The sequence below is a fragment of the Medicago sativa genome, chromosome 4 (assembly GCF_051527215.1).
Source record: "Medicago sativa cultivar Bolivia chromosome 4, Bolivia_mono, whole genome shotgun sequence".
Taxonomy (NCBI): domain Eukaryota; kingdom Viridiplantae; phylum Streptophyta; class Magnoliopsida; order Fabales; family Fabaceae; genus Medicago; species Medicago sativa.
This window is the reverse complement of record NC_140752.1, coordinates 76,948,564-76,970,592: the sequence shown is the minus strand read 5'-3', so window position 1 is coordinate 76,970,592 and position 22,029 is coordinate 76,948,564. Positions and strand designations below refer to the sequence as shown.

At 31.4% G+C, this 22,029-nt stretch overlaps 1 protein-coding gene across 1 annotated transcript; it reads right to left on the bottom strand.

Moving 5' to 3' along the window:
• Positions 1-2,962: 2,962 nt before the first annotated feature.
• On the bottom strand, positions 2,963-8,894 carry LOC146932080 (polyadenylate-binding protein 2-like). The gene is made up of 9 exons (XM_085703681.1): positions 8,307-8,894; positions 6,139-6,257; positions 5,356-6,012; positions 5,196-5,273; positions 5,018-5,107; positions 4,115-4,252; positions 3,810-3,983; positions 3,520-3,723; positions 2,963-3,399 (listed from the first exon to the last, which is right to left on the bottom strand). Exons 1-9 carry the CDS (start codon positions 8,566-8,568, stop codon positions 3,157-3,159), a joined length of 1,965 nt encoding a protein of 654 aa, XP_085559807.1. The 5' UTR covers positions 8,569-8,894; the 3' UTR covers positions 2,963-3,156.
• Positions 8,895-22,029: the final 13,135 nt, after the last annotated feature.

Below are 22,029 nucleotides of genomic sequence, written 5' to 3'. Positions count from 1 at the left end.
ATGCGAACGATTTTGTTTAAAAATCTAAAAGTGGAGAGAATTGGAGGACTTTGAAAAAAACGATAGAGAACAGAGAAAGTAAAGGGAGGATAGTCTCTCCATGCAAATGCATGTAATTGTCTCTAGAGGGCCATTTCATGGTTTTTTTAAATAACATTTTATTGTTGGGGACGTGAGCATGCACTTGGATTACACATTCTACCGCATCATAAGATCATACATGTGATTTTTATTGTTAAGTCTTTCAGTTTTATCAAGCAACGCAGTTTGATCCTGAGTGGGGCCATTTGCATAGTTAGAGATTCTTAGATATGTGATTTTTATTGTTAAGTGTTTCAGTTTTATCAAGCAACGCAGTTTGATCCTGAGTGGGGCCATTTGCATAGTTAGAGATTCTTAGTATTGATTAAGGTAATTACTGGTTAGTTATATATAGTTAGTTATATTAGTTAAGGTCATGTTATGGCATTTGTTAATGATTTAAAATAGAAACAATTGATAAATTTAAATATAGAAAAAAATTGTTTTTGATGTTTTAGTGTCATGAATACACAATTTTTAAGATAAAATTTTCTCTTTAAATTTCGTAAAGAGTGTCCTAAGACACTTAGCAATTTCTTATTAGTTATTATAGAATGACTATATATAATATACATTATACACATTGTAATCGATCAATTTCATTCTATTATTAATTCTAAATTGTTTATATCTTTCATTTCAGTACTATCTTTGTTGAGTTCTACTGTGTTTCTCAACATGACATCAGTGCTATGGCATCCACAATGAATGCTCCATTGTATTTCCTTTGGAGAGATCACCCTAAAAATTAAAGTTTCTCCGATCTTAAAATCTAAATATGGGTTTTGTAGCTAAGATGGCAAAAGGAGTACGAATTCATTGTCTTTTATTAAAGACCTGGTGTTGTGTGGCCAGAAATGGCCTTTAAAGGCGGCAACTCGAACTAGAATGGTTATAGTTTTTGATGATTCGTTTATTGTAGGAGACAAGGGTTGACGAGAGCATGGGAGCTAAGGGTGGGCAAAAATACCAAAAAAACTGAATCGAACCAATCAGTTTAGTTTTGTTTGGAACAATTTAGTTCAGTTCAAAACAGTTCAGTTTGATTTTAAAAGTTCCAAAATTCAATTTCATTTGGTTTGGAACAGTTCGGTTCATAACAGATCAGTTCGGTTCAAAATGAAAACAGTTTGGTTATTTTAAATTTAGCAAACAGTTCGATTCAATTTCCATCGATGGAGGTGCGCGACACTTGCTGATTTTTTTTATTTTTTGAAAAAAGGGTTGTTGATTTAGTATAAAGGTGTATGATTAAACTTTGATGAACAATTTATCCAATGGTGAAAAATGGTCTTGAACCATAGAAGACCTATACATGTTGTGCACCATTTACTAATGTTGTCGACTATTATTGTTATTGCAGACTATTCAATGTAAAACACACTATGGATAGCAAGGCACTAAGCCAACCTAGAGAAAGTAACAAACACAATAAAAGACCTAAGTCTCACCCCTTTTAAATTTCAATGGTGATCTCTAGCCTACTCAACCGTTTCAAAGCACTCAGTTTTCTTGCTCCGCAGATACTGGCAGCACATTCTAACAAACTGCCTTTCGAAATTTCTGGAAAAACTAGAGGTTGTGTCCCCACAGCTACTGTACCGGAATCGAAGTCCTTTTTCTCTATATCATGGATTGCAGACAACCAGTTGCAGGATCTGATGATGTCCTTGCAACTTTACACCTATTCTGCTTCCGACCACAATCTGGAGTAGGGGTGTCAGTGGGGATTTTCAAAGCGGATCCCCGCGGGGATTCCCCGTGGGGGCGGGGACGGGGAGAAATATTCCCCCGTAGCCACTGCAGGGCGGGGATCGGGGAAGTATCCCCCGCCCCGCGGATTCCCTGATCCCCATGAAAATACAATAATGTCCTTACATTTTCAAAGAGACTCAATATTTACCTCTGGTTTTTGGGGCTTTTCACATGGTTTAATAAAATAAAATAAAAAGAAAAAGTGTAAAATATATAAGGCTTTTGGTTACTGGAAAAACAGTACAGATTCAGATGAAATGGGTTCCAATTTCCAAACCCTAGCTGCGCCTCCCAATTCATTCATTCACGGTTTCATTCATTCATTCTCCATCTCAAATTCCTAAGCTTCACTGATCTAAGATTCAAATGAAAGGTGCTGTTTTTTGGATCTGTAATAGGTGTTTGTGTTGCTTCAATACCTCAGCTGTCAGTGCAGGTTTTTATTGATGGCTGGGCTTTGGGATTGTTCATTTGTTTTTTGGCTTTGTTTCATGCTTTCATGTTTCATGCTTCCTGTAGCAGTGCTTATTTTTCTGCACTAGCATATTGTTCCTGTTAGCTTTGTGGTAGTAGGCTGTGGTTTTTCTTTTGTTCTGTATCAGTTGGCCATTCTCCAATCTTAAGTATTGGATTCTGCTTCTCTTTCAGATTCTGCTTCTCTTTATCAATCTTCTCTTCATCAATCTTCAGTATTGGAATTGTACATAGCTTAAATTTGGAAAGGAAAAAAAAAACGTGGGGCTCCGTGGGGATCCACGGGGACGGGGATCGGGGAAAATATTCCCCCGTAACGGGGATCGGGGACGGGGAACGGATACACCGGCGGGGCGGTGATCGGGGAAGTATCCCCCCGCCCCCGATCCGCCCCATTGACATCCCTAATCTGGAGTCTACACAATGACACCATCCCATGCTCAAAGAGGAGCGGGGTCGTTTTAATTTCATAATTCATAAAGAGTGCTGCAAATACTGGTTTTATTTGCTCGTTCGTACCACAGCTAGAGGTGGTGCAGCAACGCACCTCTACTATCAGTATTCATCGCACAGACCTCGCGTTATGCATCTATGCAAAAAACAAGATATTTTCTCCACACCCAAAACGGTAAACAAACACACAAACAGACAATTTCATGGTTCTAAATTCAAGTCATAATAAATAAATATCAGCAGTCAAACATGCCTTCAACCCAAGGGAGGAGATCCAAAAACCAGTAATATCTAGTCTAACGAAACAACTCAATCTGAAAAGGGGATAAAAACCAGTGCCGGAAAGATAAATAGTCAATCACCAAGGAAGTAAATCCCAACAGCGTAAATATCTTAAGAAGCAAGGCTGTCATTAAGTGACAATGAAGACAACTGATCAGCAGCACCACCAGCCTGCTGCTGCGCAACATTCCTAAGGACATCCATCGCCTCTGCCACCTTTGCTTTCAGGGCCTCTGGTGACTCGAGCAAGTGCAGAACTTCAGTCTGGTCCATCTCCAGAAGCATACCAGTAACTTTGGCAGCATTGTCGGGCTCCAATTGTTCCACAAGTGGGTAAAGATTCTCACCCAGCATCTGCAAATATACAACCAACCAACAACTGTTAGTTAAGGCCACTAAAATGCAACAAATGGAGTTTAGCAAAAACTCTAGGAGTTATTAACATAGTAAACATCAGTTGAAATGACAGCCTACCGTTCTCTGCTGCTCAGGAGATGCATTAGCCAGATGAGAAGCCAAAGCACCAATTGGAATTTGCTGGGAAAGTGATGCATCACGAAGGGGCATCCCACCCACATCATAAGGAACAGAATACATGCCTCCAGCAACTCCAGGCATGGGACCATCAGGCATGCCCCTTCCAGGAGGATAGCGATATACACGACCCCTAGGGAGCATCTGTCAAACACAAAATTATCAAGTCGGTGATCAAAAAACAAAAGATGATCCACAAAATTATATACACGAGATGGAAATCCACCAACCTGTTGTGGCATAAGCGGAACTGGCTGCTGGGACTGCTGGACTCCACCTCCACGTCTTCCACCAGGACGCTGCCCTTGCTGTCCCTGCTGAACCATTGGCACAAAGAAGTTTGGCACAGGTGCCCCACCAGGTCTCATTCCAGGCACAAGTTGTTGTTGATACCCAAATCCAGGCTGAGAAAATTTGCAGTGACAGACATAGTTTAATGAAATTACTCCATGACTTAAAAGGACAAATCAGAGGACTAATATCAAGCTCAATTCATTATTGCGCTTGCTAAAGCTTAAAAGTTAAACTGGTTTACCTGGGAAGGAATGATGGCAGGAGGGCCTTGACCATAAAATATTTGTTGACCCATACCTGGACCACCAGGGGGATACATAGGCATGCGAGGAGCAACGGATGGTGGCATCGAGACAGGACGCATTTGAGCAAATTGAGCCTGCATGAAGAATGGGGTCCAAAAAATTAACATTACTATGAAATTGTCTTATTTGATGATAAACAAGACGCAATATCATCGTAGCCCACAATCCCACTCTTACGAAATTGAGACCGACAACCAAAAAAAATCCTAAATATAACTGAGGCCCAAAAAAATAATATTACAGCTTATATACAACACAAGTGTGTTTAGAAGATTCCGTATGATGTGACTAAAACAGCAAAAGTTTAATTATGTATTTGTATTGCTCATGATTTAAAAATCAAAACAGTCATGGATTTTGTTTTTAAGTAATAAACCATAAAATTATAAGAAATCCAATATGAAAATATTTTATATTACCAATAAAATGACCATATTAAATCATAAACAAGATTACCACATTATATACATCATACAAGATAACTAAGAAGCTAAATAACAATAATTTATAAGTGTGCCTAATATCCAGGGCTTGGTTATAAAAATAAAAAAAAAATGGTTGAATTAAAACAAAAATATAAAACAACTAACGCCTGTTTATAGTATGAGTTGCCTAGATGGATTAAAAACAAACAAAAAAGCAGACCAGCTCAAACTGATTTACTGCCACAAAATCATCAAAAGTTTTGCTGATTTGAACCCGTTCACATGTTTGCATTGGTTCTATTATCTAGTTTTTTTGTCAAACACAGTCGGCGCAAAGGTTTTCCATCTGCCCCCATGGGTGTGGTTTGTGTTTTCTAGTATGTAGAGGTAATAAACAATTGCACCTACGCATACCTGCAGCCTAGCTCTTCTATCTTCTTTCCTCTGAGCCAGAGTCACATACAGAGGTTTGCTTACCACCATCTTGCCATTCATCTCCAAGAGCTAGCAAACAATTGAGCACATCAAAAAAATCATTTCCAAACTAAAAATTCTTCGGCTTTATTAACCAATAATATACAATATGACTTACAGCTCTAGATGCCTCCTCAGGAGTAGAGAATGCAACAAACCCAGATCCTCGACTTACGCCATTGGGGTCTCTCATTACCTTTCAAGTGAAAAGAAAGCAACATATGACTATGTACCTAGCGAATATTTAGTGAGATGTCAGTCATATAAATTATACATACCTTGCAAGAGGTAATTGTGCCATAAGAGGAGAACAGCTCCTTAAGTTTTTCATCAGCAATGCTATCGTCCAGATTTTTGACATACAAGTTTGCCCCTTGATATTTATCCGCAGCTTCTTTCATGCTCTGCTCAAACTTAATCTTCAGTTCATGCTCCCTTTCAGATTTCTTTTGAGCTTTTCCAACATACCATTCCTTGTCATCAATTTTTTTCCCATTAAGAGCCTCAACAGCTCTAGCAGCATCATCGGTACTCTCAAAGTTCACAAATCCAAAGCACTTTGATTTCCCATCCCCATCCCTCATTACTACAGCACTGGTAATTGTTCCAAATTCACCAAAAGTCTTCTTCAACTCATCATCAGTAGTTGATTCTGAGAGATTCTTAACAAAAACATTGTTAAATTTTGCCCTGTCACCTGTACTCTCTCTCTCTTGCTTGCGAAGGAAGGGTCCCACATAAACTTGCTTATCATTCAAAAGCATACCATTAAGCTTTTCGATAGCTTTTTGAGCAGCCTCCTCAGTATCAAATTGAACAAAGCCGTAGCCTTTTGATTGGCCAGATCCATCCACAGCTACCTTGCAAGAAAGGATATTCCCAAATGAAGAAAAGGTATCATGCAACGCCTTATGGTCAATCGCCTTGTCCAAATTCTGCAATAATCATTAAATTAGGAAGATTGAAAATGGATAGAAAAGGTCCAACTAGTACATCAGTCCAGAAGCTTAGCAGAATTCTTTCCATTACAAGACAATGTGGAAGAACGAAGATATCTATACCTTAATAAATATATTTCCTTGACCACTTTTGCGGATGCTGGGATCACGATGTGAATACATAATGCGAATGGGCCTGTTGTTGAGAGGAGTGAAGTTCAGAACATCCAATGCTCTCGCAGCTGTATCCACACAACAAATATATTATGAACAAAGAGATACAAAACAAATGATTACCACAACAGCAGCAAAATAAAAGATTGTATTACTCGAGGATAAAAATGTGAAGATCTGTAAATGAAGGTAAAGTTAATCAGTGTACAAATTAGGTAAGTGAAAATCGCATCACATAAATTTTTCATGACATGAGGATAGATCATGAAAACATTCTGTTGTACAATATTCCTTGCCCACAACTCAAAAAAATATAAGATTGGCTATAACGAAGTACACAACATGCAATTATTTTAATGTTTCATGTGCTGTATTAGTGATAAACTCGTCTTACTGTTAATAAATACAGTCACCAATTGACCGATTCTCATACATTATACGACATGTCTGTAATACAATACTTTGAGAATGTTTGAGAAAAAATCTAAAAGCAGATCGACAAGTGTTTGAGAATAGAGGTAATACTAGAGTATTCAAGTTAAAAGATCATTAATTGCAGTCATGAATCACAAAGTTACAGCGATAGAGAGAAACAAAATATAGCATTTTTATATCAAAAACCAAATATAAGTATGGAATCCATCCTTTTGCCAACGAGCAAAGGGATGGATTCTTATTTCAGTCAAATTCTTAATTCAATGAATTATGTTGCCTGCAAGCAAATTAGGCCTGCTTAATGTAAGCCACACACACTGTATATGCAGGCCTTCGACTGGTATGCAAAATTTGCAAGAACAGCTCTATATGAATCTAGCTTTAAAATATTCTTATTTGTTGAACAGTCTCCATCTAAAAAATTCAGTCAACCTAGAGGTAACCAGCATCGCTTATATTGTTTGAACAAGAGCTACCACATGATTTCTACCACAGTATTACATTAACTATTTACTGCTCACACTGCTCAGTAAGTATCCTTTAAACATGAAAAATACGAAGGTAACATCAGAATCATCAAGTAGTGCAAGTATCAGTTCGGTAATATGTTAAATTAGTGGAAAGAAGGGAAAAAATATGTATCCAACCCATTCGACAAAAAGTCAACAATCTCCCAGACACAAATTAGCTTTAGACATCGCATGGAAAGTTCATTTTTCCCCCATACGCAATAGCACGCATGCAAGTTTTAGTGTATTCATCAATTAAAAGTGTTGTCAGTCGCAGATTGTAGAGAAAATAGTGGTTTGTTAAAATTCCGCTACGCAGCAATGTTGTACTCATTTGTGTATTACGGAACAAGAGACATTAGTTCAAATTCCGTTACACAACAGTGTCGTATTAAATAGCGTATTGCAAAACAATAGTTGTTAGTTCAAATTCCGCTATGCTATAGCGCCGCTATAGCCACTATTTAACATTGGTTAAACAATTTCCATTGGCAATTATTGCACTGCAACAGACATCATCAACATGCATGAGCAATATATGTCAACCATAATCCCCGATTAATTTGCTTGACAATAAGTAAAAGCCTTGTTTTTGTTTTAGAAATTAAAGGTATATAATTAGTGTCATTAAATAACGGCTATAGCGGCGCTATAGTGTAGCGGAACTTATACAGATCACTATGGTTCAGCGATACGCTATTTAGTACAAAATATTGTCAAATTGCAGCTATAGCGGCGCTATAGCCCTACTGAGAAGCGGACTTTAAACAATTTCCTATCAACGATTGACAACACCGGGTGTAATATTTTGATTAAGATAACAAATGTTAGCAACTATTCTTACTACAATCAAATAAATCATCCTTTCGATCTCACGAGAAAAAGCAGAACACAAAATCAAACTACTGGTATAAACCTCACACCAGAGAATTAACAATAATACAATCATGAATTCAACAACAAATTAGACATGAAACCAGTATCCAAAATTCACTCATAACCCTGCTTCATAAACTAATAATTCATCACTAAAGATTAAACCTTTCTACAAACCCATTTCTTAAATCAAACAACCAATCCAATTCACAGTATTATTCATCAAATCAAAACCTAAACATTACCAAATCACACAATGAATAACAAAAAGTAAACAATTAAATTAAATTAACTAACCATCTTGTGGATTGCTATAGTTAACGTAACCATAACCAAGTGACCTCCTGGTAGTCAAATCCCTGCAAACCCTAACACTCACAACCTGACCCAATTGATTGAACAAATCATACAGCTGAGAATCCGTCACATTCATATCAAGATCTCCAACGTAAAGCGATGTCGTCACGAAATTTCCACCACCACCGGCCGCCGCTGCGGCCGCCGAACCACCGTTAGGACCGGTCATCGCATTCTGAGGCTGAACCTGAACCTGGGCCATCTCAATTTCACAAAAAAATTTGATTTTTTTTTTCAAAAATGTTTTTTTTTTCCTAATTTTCCCCTTTTGTGATTTTTTTGAATTTTTTTCTCTTCCCCCTCCTCTTGTTATTGATAACAATAAAACCTAGGAAGAACAGAAAAACCTTAGATTCATGAAAATTGAAACAGAATTTTTTTGATTTTTGATTTGGGGAAAAAGAGGAGAGGGAAGGGAATAAAAAAACGGTGATAAATTCGAATATAAAGATAGAAAATAAGATTAAATTGAAAATAGGGTAATTGATGTTGAAGAGTTGTTGAAGTAGCAGAGCAAAGCACTGCGGTGAGGAAAGAGAAGTGAAAATGGAGAAGTGAGAGAAAGTATATAGAGACGTAAACCCTAGCACAATCCAACGAGGAGATCTGAACCGTTGATTTGAGGAGGGTGTGGGGCCAGGGGGATTTGGTAGATAAGGATTTGGAGGAAAAAAAACCAGAAAGGGAATAGTGATGATGAGTGTGTGAAGTGCTGTAAAGGTAACTGGTGAAAATTATAATGAAGGAATGCCAGTTACAGTACAGCTTTGTGTTCCTAATTTTTAATGATCTGTGTTGGTATGTACTCCTACTTTGATTAGTAATTTAACTGATATACACGGTTATTTTTTTGTGTAAAAATATTTTACACATGCAATCCAACCAATTTTTTTTTTTTAGGTAATGCAATCCAACCATTGTTATTGCTACATCATTTACCGAGTAAAAAATATATGATTTTCGTTAATTTGACGTGGCAACATATGAAAGATATATGTATAAATTTACACCGACAAGGTATATAAATTAAATTGTTTTTTTTTTATTTTTTGACGTACCATTTTTTGTTTTGGTAAAAGTTAAAAGTGTGGTTGATTTGTTAAAAGACAAGTATTGTATAGAACATCATAGCATAAACATAATAACACAATCTTTAAAATAAAATAAAAAACATAATAATACAAAACAAATTTTAAGGTATTAAACAATTTTTTTGTCTTGTATGATGTTTGGTGGATAAAAAATTATTTTGGTATTTTAGACAACTTGTACTTTAGACAAAAAGTTATAACGTGGTTTAGTGAGTAAAAAAATTTTCAACTTTATCTTGTCTCCAAGTGTGTCATGTCTTTGAAAGAGTTTTACAATTAAACAAAGTATAACTAGAGTTGTCATGTCATGTTCATTATTTTTTAGCATATCAAACACACTCTAAGAGTCAAAATATGTGTTGTTAATAAATTTAAGATATGCATCTTTGCATGTTCAGTTTTACGGTGAAAAACATTGTTTTTAACGAATTGATTTTGTAAAATTAAGATGAAGATAAAGTGGCTTATATTTAGATACATTCATCTAAAAGCGAGTTGGATAATAAGATTGCAAAGCAACAAAATTTATATTTGAAACAAAATCAATTTTAAAGACAAAATCAATTCTACATTAGATAAACTAAACACGCAAAAATAAATTTTACACCTCTTAAATCAATTTTATGCTCTAAAAATGGAAGGAGACACGCAAATGTCAAAAAAAAAACTAAATAAATAAATTGTGCTTTAACTTTAAAAGTTAAACATACTGCGTACTCTCGTTTTCTTTTTTTGGTGGTGGTCGGGGTTCGAACCCTGAACCTTGTATATGCTCTAAAAATGGAAGGAGACACGCAAATGTCAAAAAAAAAACTAAATAAATAAATTGTGCTTTAACTTTAAAAGTTAAACATACTGCGTACTCTCGTTTTCTTTTTTTGGTGGTGGTCGGGGTTCGAACCCTGAACCTTGTATATTTATGCATTGTCTTTACCAGTTATGCATTGTCCTTACCAACTGAGCTAAGCTCACGAGGACGCGTACTTCGTTTTCTATCAACAACAAAAAAAGCTAATTGTTTTTGTTGAATTATTGAATTTTACTTCTAATGTTTTTCTTTGCAATTCTATGAATATATTTTAAAATTTTAAAACATTAAATTAAATATTTTCAACATTTTAACTTCTTTTTTTTTACAAAAATGAAAATTTTAACTTGTTACTTCAATAACACATTAATAAAATTCAAAAGTCAGCTTAAAAAAGGTATTATAAAAATCTCGAAGATCTCATCGACAAAGTAGTCCTAAAGATATAAATATTCTTTTGACCAAAAATAAATATTACCCCAAAAATACTTTAGAAACTTTATGCAACATGTATCTGTAAATTTTCTTTAAAAAAAAAGGTATCTGCAAATTTGGATAATACTATAATAGTATAAATAATATTTTTTTTTGACAAATAGTATAAATAATATATTTGTACAAGAAAACGTATATAAATAAGGGATTTGCTAGAACACACCCACTAGTTTTTATGTGGGAGTGTTTTAGCAAGCTACACCTTAAGGTGTAGTTAACTACTTTTTAGTTATAACTTGTTAAAACACACCTTCTAAAAAATAAGTGGGTGTATCCTAGCAAATGCCTATAGGAGTTGCTAACATACACCCACTTATTTTTTAGAAGGTGTGTTTTAGCAACATTCACCTTAAGGTGTATTTAACAACTTTTTAGTTATATTTTTGCTAAAACACACCTTAATAAAATCTAGTGGGTGTATCCTAACAAACCCCTATAAAATATATTACCTTTAGTACAAAAAAAATTATATTAGTACCTCTCGTTAAAAAAGATATATTATTCTTGAGAGGAAAAAAATGTTGACTAAATCTACCACATTAAAAATCAAATTGACCCAATCTACTGCATTATTTATTTTTTGACTCAGCAATCTACTAAATAAGTTTTTATCCCTCAAAATATAACGAATTTTGATTTTAATCCCTAAAAAATAAAACTGATTGTTTTCATCCTCACAAAAAGAAAAACATTTTGTTCTTGGTCCTTAATGACTAATTTATGTTTATGTTATAACTCTTTTTTGTTTAAGATGTGTTCATGTCGTGACCATTCATTATGTTCAACCTTTGTATGTCCATATTATTATTATGTTCAAGAAAGGTCAAGAACGTGTCAAAATTATATCTAGTATTGACAAAAAAATAAAACAAAAAAAAAAATGCGAGAATGAAAACATTCCATTTTATTTTTTAGTGACTAATATCAAAATTTACTATACTTTTAAACATGGAATTCTTATTTAACCCTAGAATATACTTTTTTTTAAAGAGGGATGAATACAATTTTTTTTTACAGAGAATACACTATGTTATTTTCAGTCAAAAAGTAATATATGTTATTTTTTCCTCGGATACTAAATAACGCAACCAACCACATTCATTATAATTTTTTTTTTTTTACGTGTAAATGAATTGATAACCATCCTAACAAAAAAATATAACCTAACAATCCTTTTTACAAGTTTTATTCACAAATATGTGGAGGTAAGGGAAATATTTTCATTCATTACTAGTTACAAACCCGTGCTTCGCACGGGTTGAATAACGTATCTTGTAAAAAAATTGTTCCAAAGAAAAAATAAACAAATTAATGAATATTGCACAAACTCGGATATTCTAAATAAATCACTTTTGCTGTATTTTTAAAAAACTTTGTTATAAAGGAGAAATGAGCAAATTAAGGGAAATAGTTGCATCTTTCTAAGAAATTGCTGCCGTTCATAAATGTGAAAATCAAACAAGCATATTACACAAATCTCAGCTATATGTACATTTCTAAAACATTTACCAAAGCATTATAAAAATTTGCTGTAGGAAAAGAGCATGTTCTATTTTGTTCAAGAGATTAGGAAAACAACATTATAATTAACATGATACTAATTGGAACCAATGAAGGAACCAGCAATATGAAGATTAACGTTACATGATAGTTAGGTTTATAAAAGAGACTGCAAAAGTCATAGACTAACCAAAAAGGGATTTTTGCCAATATTTACATCAGACAAAATGAAAAGAACAAATGACATCTCAAAGTCAAGATAGTTTATGATTACAGTCCAAAGTGATACGCCAAAATAGTAGAAGTTCAAATAGTTCAGCAGCAAAGATCTACTTTGGAACAACTCGAACGTGGAAGTTCTTCGGTGACTTTTCGAGATCAAAGATGAGCTTACCACCTTCTTTCATCACACGTTCTCTGCAGAAATTGAACCACTGCCCACCCAAGTATTTTTCATAGCTTGCTCTTTCGGCGGTAATGAGGCGACACTTATACTTTCTCTTTGTCTGGTCATCAATAAGAGTGATTATTTTGTACTTTTCTTTCAGAATTGTTCTTGACACCTCGTTTGGGAAATGCTAAACAGGGAAATAACTGCAATATTAGTCTAATACATATTAACATGTATAAGATGTATGCGAATATAGTTACATATAATTTATAAAATGAAGGTAGCGTAACTGATTTTAAGCTAAAGAAAATGTACCATGACTTCTAATTTATCTTCCTATAAAGTTTAGATAAATGCATGCATGTGGATTATATGTACCCCGTTGGCCAATTAACATTGTTGAAACAAATGGAAATTAAGCATCACTCCCGCATGTGCATCTATAGCTAGCACCATTTGACGTTGATGTCTTCGAACATTTGGTGCAACTCTCATAATACCATCCAAACTGGTTAGGATTGAATTTAATTGTTTTCCAAATAGTGATGCAATATGTCTACTAACACAAATTATGCACATGATATAAAGAATAATGCAATATGTATTTTTAATTTGTGCGTAAAAAAACTCAAAGCATGTTTGTGCATAAAAAAAAGCAGACGTTGACTAAGTTTATAAATTTAGCAATTGGCCTAACTTAAGACAGATTGGAAAAATCGTTGTACGAAGTACATTGAGAAGAAGCCGAACTCTGAATTAAGTTCTGACTGAAGCTTTGACTATGAGCTTGAGAAGTGTTAAGGTCACGACAACAATTCAAGAAACATGGTCAAAAAACAATCAAATCAGATTGTGAAATAATAAGTTACTCTAACACTATATTGTGAAATCATAATGCAAACTTACTAAGTCTTAAACTTCTCAACAACCGGATGATGTAAGTTGACGAGCAGTCTCGAACCTGACCAATTGTTGCATATATTTGGGTTGCCATTGACTACAAAATGGAAGCAAAGAACTCAAGGTAAATAGATGGTTAATGGTAAATCTACGAAGTATTTTTCTCATAGTGTTACATCAACCTTATTCCCACTGCATAAGGAAATACATCTTTCAGGTCATTATCAAACTTATACAAAATCCTATCATCTGATGCTGACAAATTAGAAAATAATATCTTTTATCTTTCAACACAATGTTGTACACGGTTTCTTTCCAATCCCAATTGACGTTGTCTTGACGATCTCACAAAGAAGCCCGATGATTTCTTAAAAAAATTACATCTATAAGAACATTATAATCAGAGAAAACACAAAAAAAAAAAAAATTTAAGGCACAAAACTATACCATAGAAAACGTCAGTTTTGAATTTTCCATCTTGAATTTCCTTAAATGACTTAAAGCGAAATTCATGAGTAAGAACGTTGGTTAACTTGTCATGCTTCTGCACCTTTGTACCAGAACCAAAAACAACCTTAAAGGGATTAAATGCAATGTCATTATCAAACACATGACAATTATACAAAGTATAAATCTTGTTTTCCTCGATCAAAGCCTTCCAATGCTCCAATTCTCTATATCGAGTTATTACATGAACTCAATCACCCTAAATCCGAGAAAGAAACCAAAAAATATAAATATATTAAAATGTACACTAATAAGTAACATTGATAAACCATAAAGGAAATTACAACAAATCTTAACTAACTCATCTAACCTTTGCATCATAAATAATGAGCTTCATATGTTGATTCTCATTACTACCCGTCACAATCCAAGAATCCAGCACTCCAAATCCTATTTTCCAAATGTTCAAATCATTTTTGAGATTCTTAATGTAGTCATAATCCCTTGACATTGAAAGTCCTATATAGAAACACAATAATACATCATTTAATTTTATTCCCTTTGTTCATTCTGATATTGAAAGAAGCTAACATATTTCTATGTGATCAATTTTTGTATCATCAAATCAACTTCATCTTAAATGCACAAATTTTTGTATCATCAACTTTCTGGACCTCAATGATATGACCAAAACAAATTTACACAATCAATTTTCGTACGGCTCAATGATATAGGAAAGAATAAACCAAATATAAAAATTGTTACAACTTTAGGATTACTCACAAAAACTAAAATAACCCACATGCATCAATTTTTTCAACTACAGTACCAGAAGCTAAAATAACAATTGTGTCAAAACCTTACCATGAGCTAAAATTCAATCATCGTGACCTCTATTATACTCCACATAACAAAGGAATATTTTTCTACAGCCATGTAACATAACAATTTCTGGTACATAATCCACTAACAAATGAAAAAAAAAACAAAAAAAATATCTTTAAAATGCAGAATCGTGAAAAAAGGAAGAAAACCACCTATGATGAAGCAAAAACTAAAAGAGTGTCGAAAAATGAACCCCTCAAGCCATAAAAATCAATCAACTCAAGTCATGCATGGTCTCAAAACATGAAAAAAAAAAAAGGAAGAAATAAAATGACCTCTTATGAAGAAGAAAGTGAAACAATGTTCCCAGCTGAACTTAGATACCGTTTGGCCAAGATTTTTTACGGTCTAAAACTTACTTCAAAACAAAGTTAAAATAAAGGCCTTTAAGAAAGAATCTAAAGTTGTTTGGTTTCTTTGTTTTTTTAGTTTTAAAGCTATTTTTAAGTTACATGTTGTTTGGCAAAATATTGTACAAACTTTAATTTTTTTTTTTATGGTGTCCGGGGTTCGAACCCCGGACTTGGCATATATTTATGCATTGTTCCTATCAATTGAGCTAAACTCACGAGGACAAAACTTTGAATTTATTATGAATTAACATAATAAATAAAAAAATGTTTAAAATATTTTCTGAAGGCTAAAAAAGTTAAAAAATAAAAGATATTTTTTTTTTTACAAATACTATATTTACTCAATAACGTTTATTTTGTGTAACATGAATACAAATTTGTATCATCATATAAATGACTTGTTAAATATTTGAATATGAGAAACAATTTAAGGAGTCTGAAATAATAACCTAAATAATATCAAAATAGTTGGTTTTTTCTATTTCAATTATACTCTATAACAAATTTTTTTTTTTGACATTACTCTATAACAAATTTTGTTATAAGAATACCATATTTGTTACATTGTTGGTGTCATTGAAACAGATATGTTTAGTTTTTTTAATAAGAAAAAGATATGAATAGTTTGTTACAATATAAAGATGCAATATATTTATACATACATATATATATATATATATATATATATATATATATATATATATATATATATATATTATAAGTATAATTTTTTTAGGCATCTATACCTTTTTTTTGAAGAAAAGATATCTACAATTTTACTTTTAATTAAAATAAAAAATTTATCAAAATAATCATACGCATTATGCAACGCCAAAAAAAATTATACGCATTAGCGTAACAAAAAAACAGACACACATAAAGTATTACTCTAAACGCTAATGTGTGTTGTGTGTATTAGCGAGGTTGAAGAAAGAAAATAAAAATATTTGGTATCATTAAATGACAGCGTAAATAAAAATATTTGTGTGGTAGTGATGATTAAACGATATTGAAATTAAATATATAAGTGATAAAAAGATAATCAAATTCCTTTGAAAAAAAAGTAATAAAATTAAATGGAACCTCCTTAAAAAAAATTAAATGAAACGGTTCAAATAAAAATTAAATGGAAGATAAAAACATATCGAAATATAATATTAAAAAATAAAATAAAAGGTTCCCAACGTGAATTGAAGAGAGATGCTTGTGAAATAAATTGTCGAGAAGTAGTTTTTTGAAGTAGCATTCAACAACTTCTGGCCAAAGCTCATTCCATTCAATTTTATGAATTAAAAAAAGTACCCTTTTTAGCAAGTACTTAATTGATATTGTATTTGACCTAACCTCTCCTCAAAAATGTAGAGAAGTTGAAAAAAAACGGGTCAAACGATATCTTAATCTCCCACAACGGCAGTGTAGAAGCAACTGAATTTGGGAGAAAATTGGAAAATAGTTAAAAATAAAAAAATTGGAGAATAGTTAGAAGTTTTTAAAATATAAAAATTGGAAAATAGTTAAAAAAAATCGGTGAGGTAGCACTCAACCAAGCAACACTAAAAAAAATTATATGCATTAGCGTAACAAAAAAAGAGACAGACGGACATAAAATATTACTCTAAACGTTAATGTGTGCGTGTATATATTCACGAGGTTGAAGAAAGGAAATAAAAATATTTGGTATCATTAAATGACTGTGTGAATAAAAATATTTGTGAAGTTGTGATAATTAAACAATATTGAAATTAAATATATAAGTGATAAAAAGATAATAAAATTCCTTTGAAAAAAAAAATAAAATTAAATGGAACCTCCTTAAAAAATTAAATGGAACGGTTAAAAAAAAAAAGTTAAATGGGAGGAAAAAAATATTGAAATATAATAATAAAAAATAAAAGAAAAGGTTCCTAGCGTGAAATAGTGCTTGTGAAATAAATTGTCGAGACGTAGTTTTTTAAAATAACATTCAACAACTTTTGATCAAAGCTTATTCCATTCAATTTTATGCATTTAAAAAAAGTATTTGTTTTTAGTAAGTACTTAATTGATATTGTGTTTGGCCTAACTTCTCCTTAAAAATGTAGAGAAGTTGGAAAAAAGCCGGGTCAAACGATACATTAATCTTTTTTTTTTGTTGGTGGTGGTCGGGATTCGAACTCCGAACCTTGCATATATTATGCATTGTCCATACCAACTGAGCTAAGCTCATGAGGACAGACGATACATTAATCTCCTACAACGGCAATGTAGAAGCAACTGAATTTAGGATTATTTTTATTCTTATAAAATAAATATAAAATATAAAATAAAATAATTTAAAATAAAATAATAGAAATACACAATAATGAGGTGGCACTCAACCACCCTCAATAATTAGAAGATTACCAAAATGCCCTTCATAAGGGCAAAATGGTAAAATTAGTAGGATTAATATTTAATAGATAGTAAGTAGATTCCATTTGAACATCCCTCTATGCCACTAAGCCACATGTCTCGTGGAAAACTTGAAAAATTCCTCCTCGTTTAGTTTAAACACATGTCACTTCTATTTTGCTTATCAACTCTCCATTCCTCTTGAAAACATTAAAGGGGAAAACATATAAAAATGAAAAAAAAGGTCATCGTAAAAGCACAATTAAAAAGAGAAAAGGCTAAAATATGGTTTTGATCCCTGCAAAATAGGCCAGTTTTGGTTTTAGTCCCTGCAAATTTTTTTTATAGTTTTTGGTCCCTGCAAAAATAGGTCAGTTTTGGTTTTAGTCCCTGCAAAATTTTTTTATAGCTTTTGGTCCCTGCAAAAATAGGTCAGTTTTGGTTTTAGTCCCTGCAATTTTTTTTTTATAGTTTTTGGTCCCTGCAAAATTATGCCAGTTTTGCTTTTAGTCCCTGCAAATCTTTTATAATTTTTTTTATAAATTAAAAAATTCTGGAAAATTGAAAAATTAATAAAAAAAATTCTGGAAAAATTAAAAATTATTAAAAAATTGAAAAAAATATTAAAAAAATTCTGGAAAATCGAAAAATTAATAAAAAAATTTAAAAATTCTGGAAAAATTAAAAATTAATAAAAAATTGAAAAAAAATATTAAAAAATTCTGGAAAAATGAAAAATCAATAAAAAATCTGAAAAAATAATAAAAAATTGTAAAAAAATATAAAAAATTCGGGAAAATTGAAAAATTAATAAAAATGAAAAAAAAGGAAAAAATTAAAAAAATCTGGAAAAAATAAAAAAGATTAAAAAATTCTGGAAAAAATAAAATTTCGAAAATTTTCTAAAAATATTAAAATTCTGGAAAAATGAAATTTTCGAAATTTTAAATTTTAATGAAATTCTGGAAAATAAATTTTAATGAAATTTTAAATTTTCGAAAATAAAAATGAAATTCTTGAAAAATGAAATTTTAATGAAAAATTTTCGAAATTTTCATTAGTATTTTTTCCGGGAATTTTTGTGTATTTATAAAGCGGGAACTTTTGGGTATTTATAAAATAAGGGAAAAATACACTGAAAAAACCTAAGCTCGACATATATACTAATCAGAATATTTTTTATTTTCCAGAATTTTTTCATTATTTTTCATTTAAATAGATTATTTTATTTTTTTTAATCATTTTTTATTTTTATTAATTTTTCCAGATTTTTTTAATTTTTTCCGTTTTTTTCATTTTTATTAATTTTTCAATTTTCCAGAATTTTTTAATATTTTTTTTTCAATTTTTTTATTGATTTTTCATTTTTCCAGAATTTTTTAATATTTTTTTATTAATTTTTAATTTTTCCAGAAATTTTTTAAATTTTTTTATTAATTTTTCGATTTTCCAGAATTTTTTAATATTTTTTTTCAATTTTTTATTAATTTTTAATTTTTCCAGAATTTTTTTAATTTTTTTATTAATTTTTCAATTTTCCAGAATTTTTTAATTTAGGGTTAATTAAGTTTTTAGTCCCTATAAATATTCACAGTTTTGTTTTTAGTCCCTATAAAATAAAATCACATTTTTTAGTCCCTGTGACATTTTCCTTAAGCATTTTAGGGACCAAAAATGTTGATGGAAATTTTTTATAGGGACTAAAAATGTTAATGGAAAAATTTTATAGGGACTAAAAATGCTGATGGAAAATTTTATAAGGACTAAAAAATGTGATTTTATTTTATAGGGACTAAAAACAAAATTCTAAATATTTACAGGGACCATTTACTTAATTAACCCTTTAATTTATAAAAAAAATTATAAAAGATTTCCAGGGACTAAAAGCAAAACTGGCATAATTTTGTAGGGATCAAAAACTATAAAAAAAAATTGCAGGGACTAAAACCAAAACTGACCTATTTTTGCAGGGACCAAAAGCTATAAAAAAAATTTTGCAGGGACTAAAACCAAAACTGACCTATTTTTGCAGGGACCAAAAGCTATAAAAATTTTTTGCAGGGACTAAAACCAAAACTGGCCTATTTTGCAGGGATCAAAACCATATTTTAGCCAAGAGAAAAATATGAGAAGAATGGTCGGATCCCTTAATATTGGGACAAGGCAGAGATCACATGCATTCATCACTAACATGTCTGCATCCATTATTTTTTTATAAAATACACAATTATATATATTCAAAACAACCTTACAATCTTTCAAAAAAAATAAGAAACAACCTTATATACATAAGGTGTTTTCTTTTGAAATATGATATATTTTGGATAACCGTTTGTGCCTAGTATTCATAATTTGAAGAAATTAGAACAATATATAATAAAAATTAGTAGTAATTTGTTATGTTTTATCTCTTACAATTTTGTACACTTATAATCTTTTAAAAAAAAAATATAGGGTTAATTAAGTAAATGGTCCCTATAAATATTCAGAATTTTGTTTTTAGTCCCTACAAAATAAAATCACACTTTTTAGTCCCTATAAAATTTTCCATCGACATTTTTAGTCCCTATAAAATTTTCCATCAGCATTTTTAGTCCCTAAAATGCTTAAGGAAAATGTCACAGGGACTAAAAAGTGTGATTTTATTTTGTAGGGACTAAAAACAAAATTGTGAATATTTATAGGGACTAAAAACTTAATTAACCCAAAAATATATATAGACATCAATAATTAATTTAGGCTAAAATATGTGATTAATCCCTGCACTTTCACACAATTTTGGTATTAGTCCCTGCACTTTTTTTTGTTTGGCATTGGACCCTACACTTTGTAAAATTTTTGGCTTTGGTCCTTTTGTTACGTCTCAGTTAAAAAATAAATAAAACTAACGGTGTGCCACATGGACTAATCATTCCACACCACGTGGCACACTAAAAGACAAAAAAATTCCAATTTTTTAATAATTATTTTATTCATTATATTTTTAGTTAAAAATATCATTGGTCCTTGCACTTTCAGCATTTTTTGATATTAGCCCCTGCACTCTGATATTGGTCCCTAAACTTTTTTAAAAGAAACTTTCAATGAAATTATATGTTTTATTAATATTTTTATTGAGAATAATTATAAAAAAATTAAGAAAATATTTTTTAAAAAAATTAAGCTTTAATTATATCGCAATACAAATGGAAATTAGATCGCATTAACACCACGATAATAGATGAAAATTAACAAAGTAGATGGAAATTAAATTGCACATTGGCAATACATGTAATTATACAATTAAAACTTAATTTTTTTAATGCGATACAATTAAAGCTTAATTATTTTTTTTAAAGATTTTCTTAATTTTATTTTTTTTATAATTATTCTCAATAAAAACAATGAACAAAATAACAATAAAACATAATAATTTCATTGAAAGTTTCTTTAAAAAAGAAAAGGAAAAAAGTTTAGGGACCAATATCAAAGTGCAGGGACTAATATCAGAAAATGTTGAAAGTGCAAGGACTAATGATGTTTTTAACTAAAAAAATAATGAATAAAATAATAATTAAAAAGTTGAATTTTTTTGTCTTTTAGTGCGCCACGTGGCGTGGAATGATTGGTCCGTGTGGCACACCGTTAGTTTTGGTTTTTTTTTTAACTAAGACTTAACAGAAGAACCAAAACCAAAAATTTTACAAAGTGCAGGGATCAATACTAAACAAAAAAAAAGTGCAGGGACCAATGTAAAAATTGGGTGAAAGTGTAGGGACTAATCACATATTTAAACCATTAATTTATGGTGACAAAACAAAAATTATAAACATTTTGAAGCAAACTTTTTTACTTTGTGAGGGCTCAATACCCCACAGTGTTATGTATGCATTTGCCACTAGCGTCGCATGACCATGACATACCTTTATTATGCCGTTTGACATTCATTGTATGTTTGTCATAATTTTCAGCATAGTCACCCCTTTTTCTTTTATGGATCATTGCTTTAAGTTTCCCATTTTCCTCCCACCCCCTCTCTTTCTTGGTAGACATATCTTATTTTCTTCAATGTTCTAATCATTTTTCCATGTGTTTTTCTTACACATTCTCATTTGTCAACCTTTATTTTTTTCTAATCTCCATTTACCCCCTCCCCGCTCTAACATATGAGAAACCAAATATGTAACTAAGTAAGCTCACCCCTTACTTTATATTGCACAATATTCCCCTTAAGTCACAATATAGCCCTCTCTAAGGTGCTTCTAATGCTACACAACAAAAATCACTCATACGACGTAAAGTAGCAACTAAATTTAAGCATAAAGACTTACTATAATCAAGCATTAAAAATAAAGGAAATAGTCCTTACATAAGGATATGAGAGAAATGTCGTAAAGCAGCTTTAATGGAAAAGTTGGGTCTTTTAAACATATATTTGGTACAA

Bases quoted from the DNA above. Each gene is read 5' to 3' on its own strand.
- LOC146932080 (XM_085703681.1), bottom strand. From the start codon at position 8,568: ATGGCCCAGGTTCAGGTTCAGCCTCAGAATGCGATGACCGGTCCTAAC. The intron at 4,253-5,017 runs GTATGCGTAGGT...TTCTTCATGCAG, and splicing joins ATAGAAGAGCTAGGCTGCAG to GCTCAATTTGCTCAAATGCG. The intron at 3,724-3,809 runs GTTGGTGGATTT...TGTGTTTGACAG, and splicing joins TTCCGCTTATGCCACAACAG to ATGCTCCCTAGGGGTCGTGT.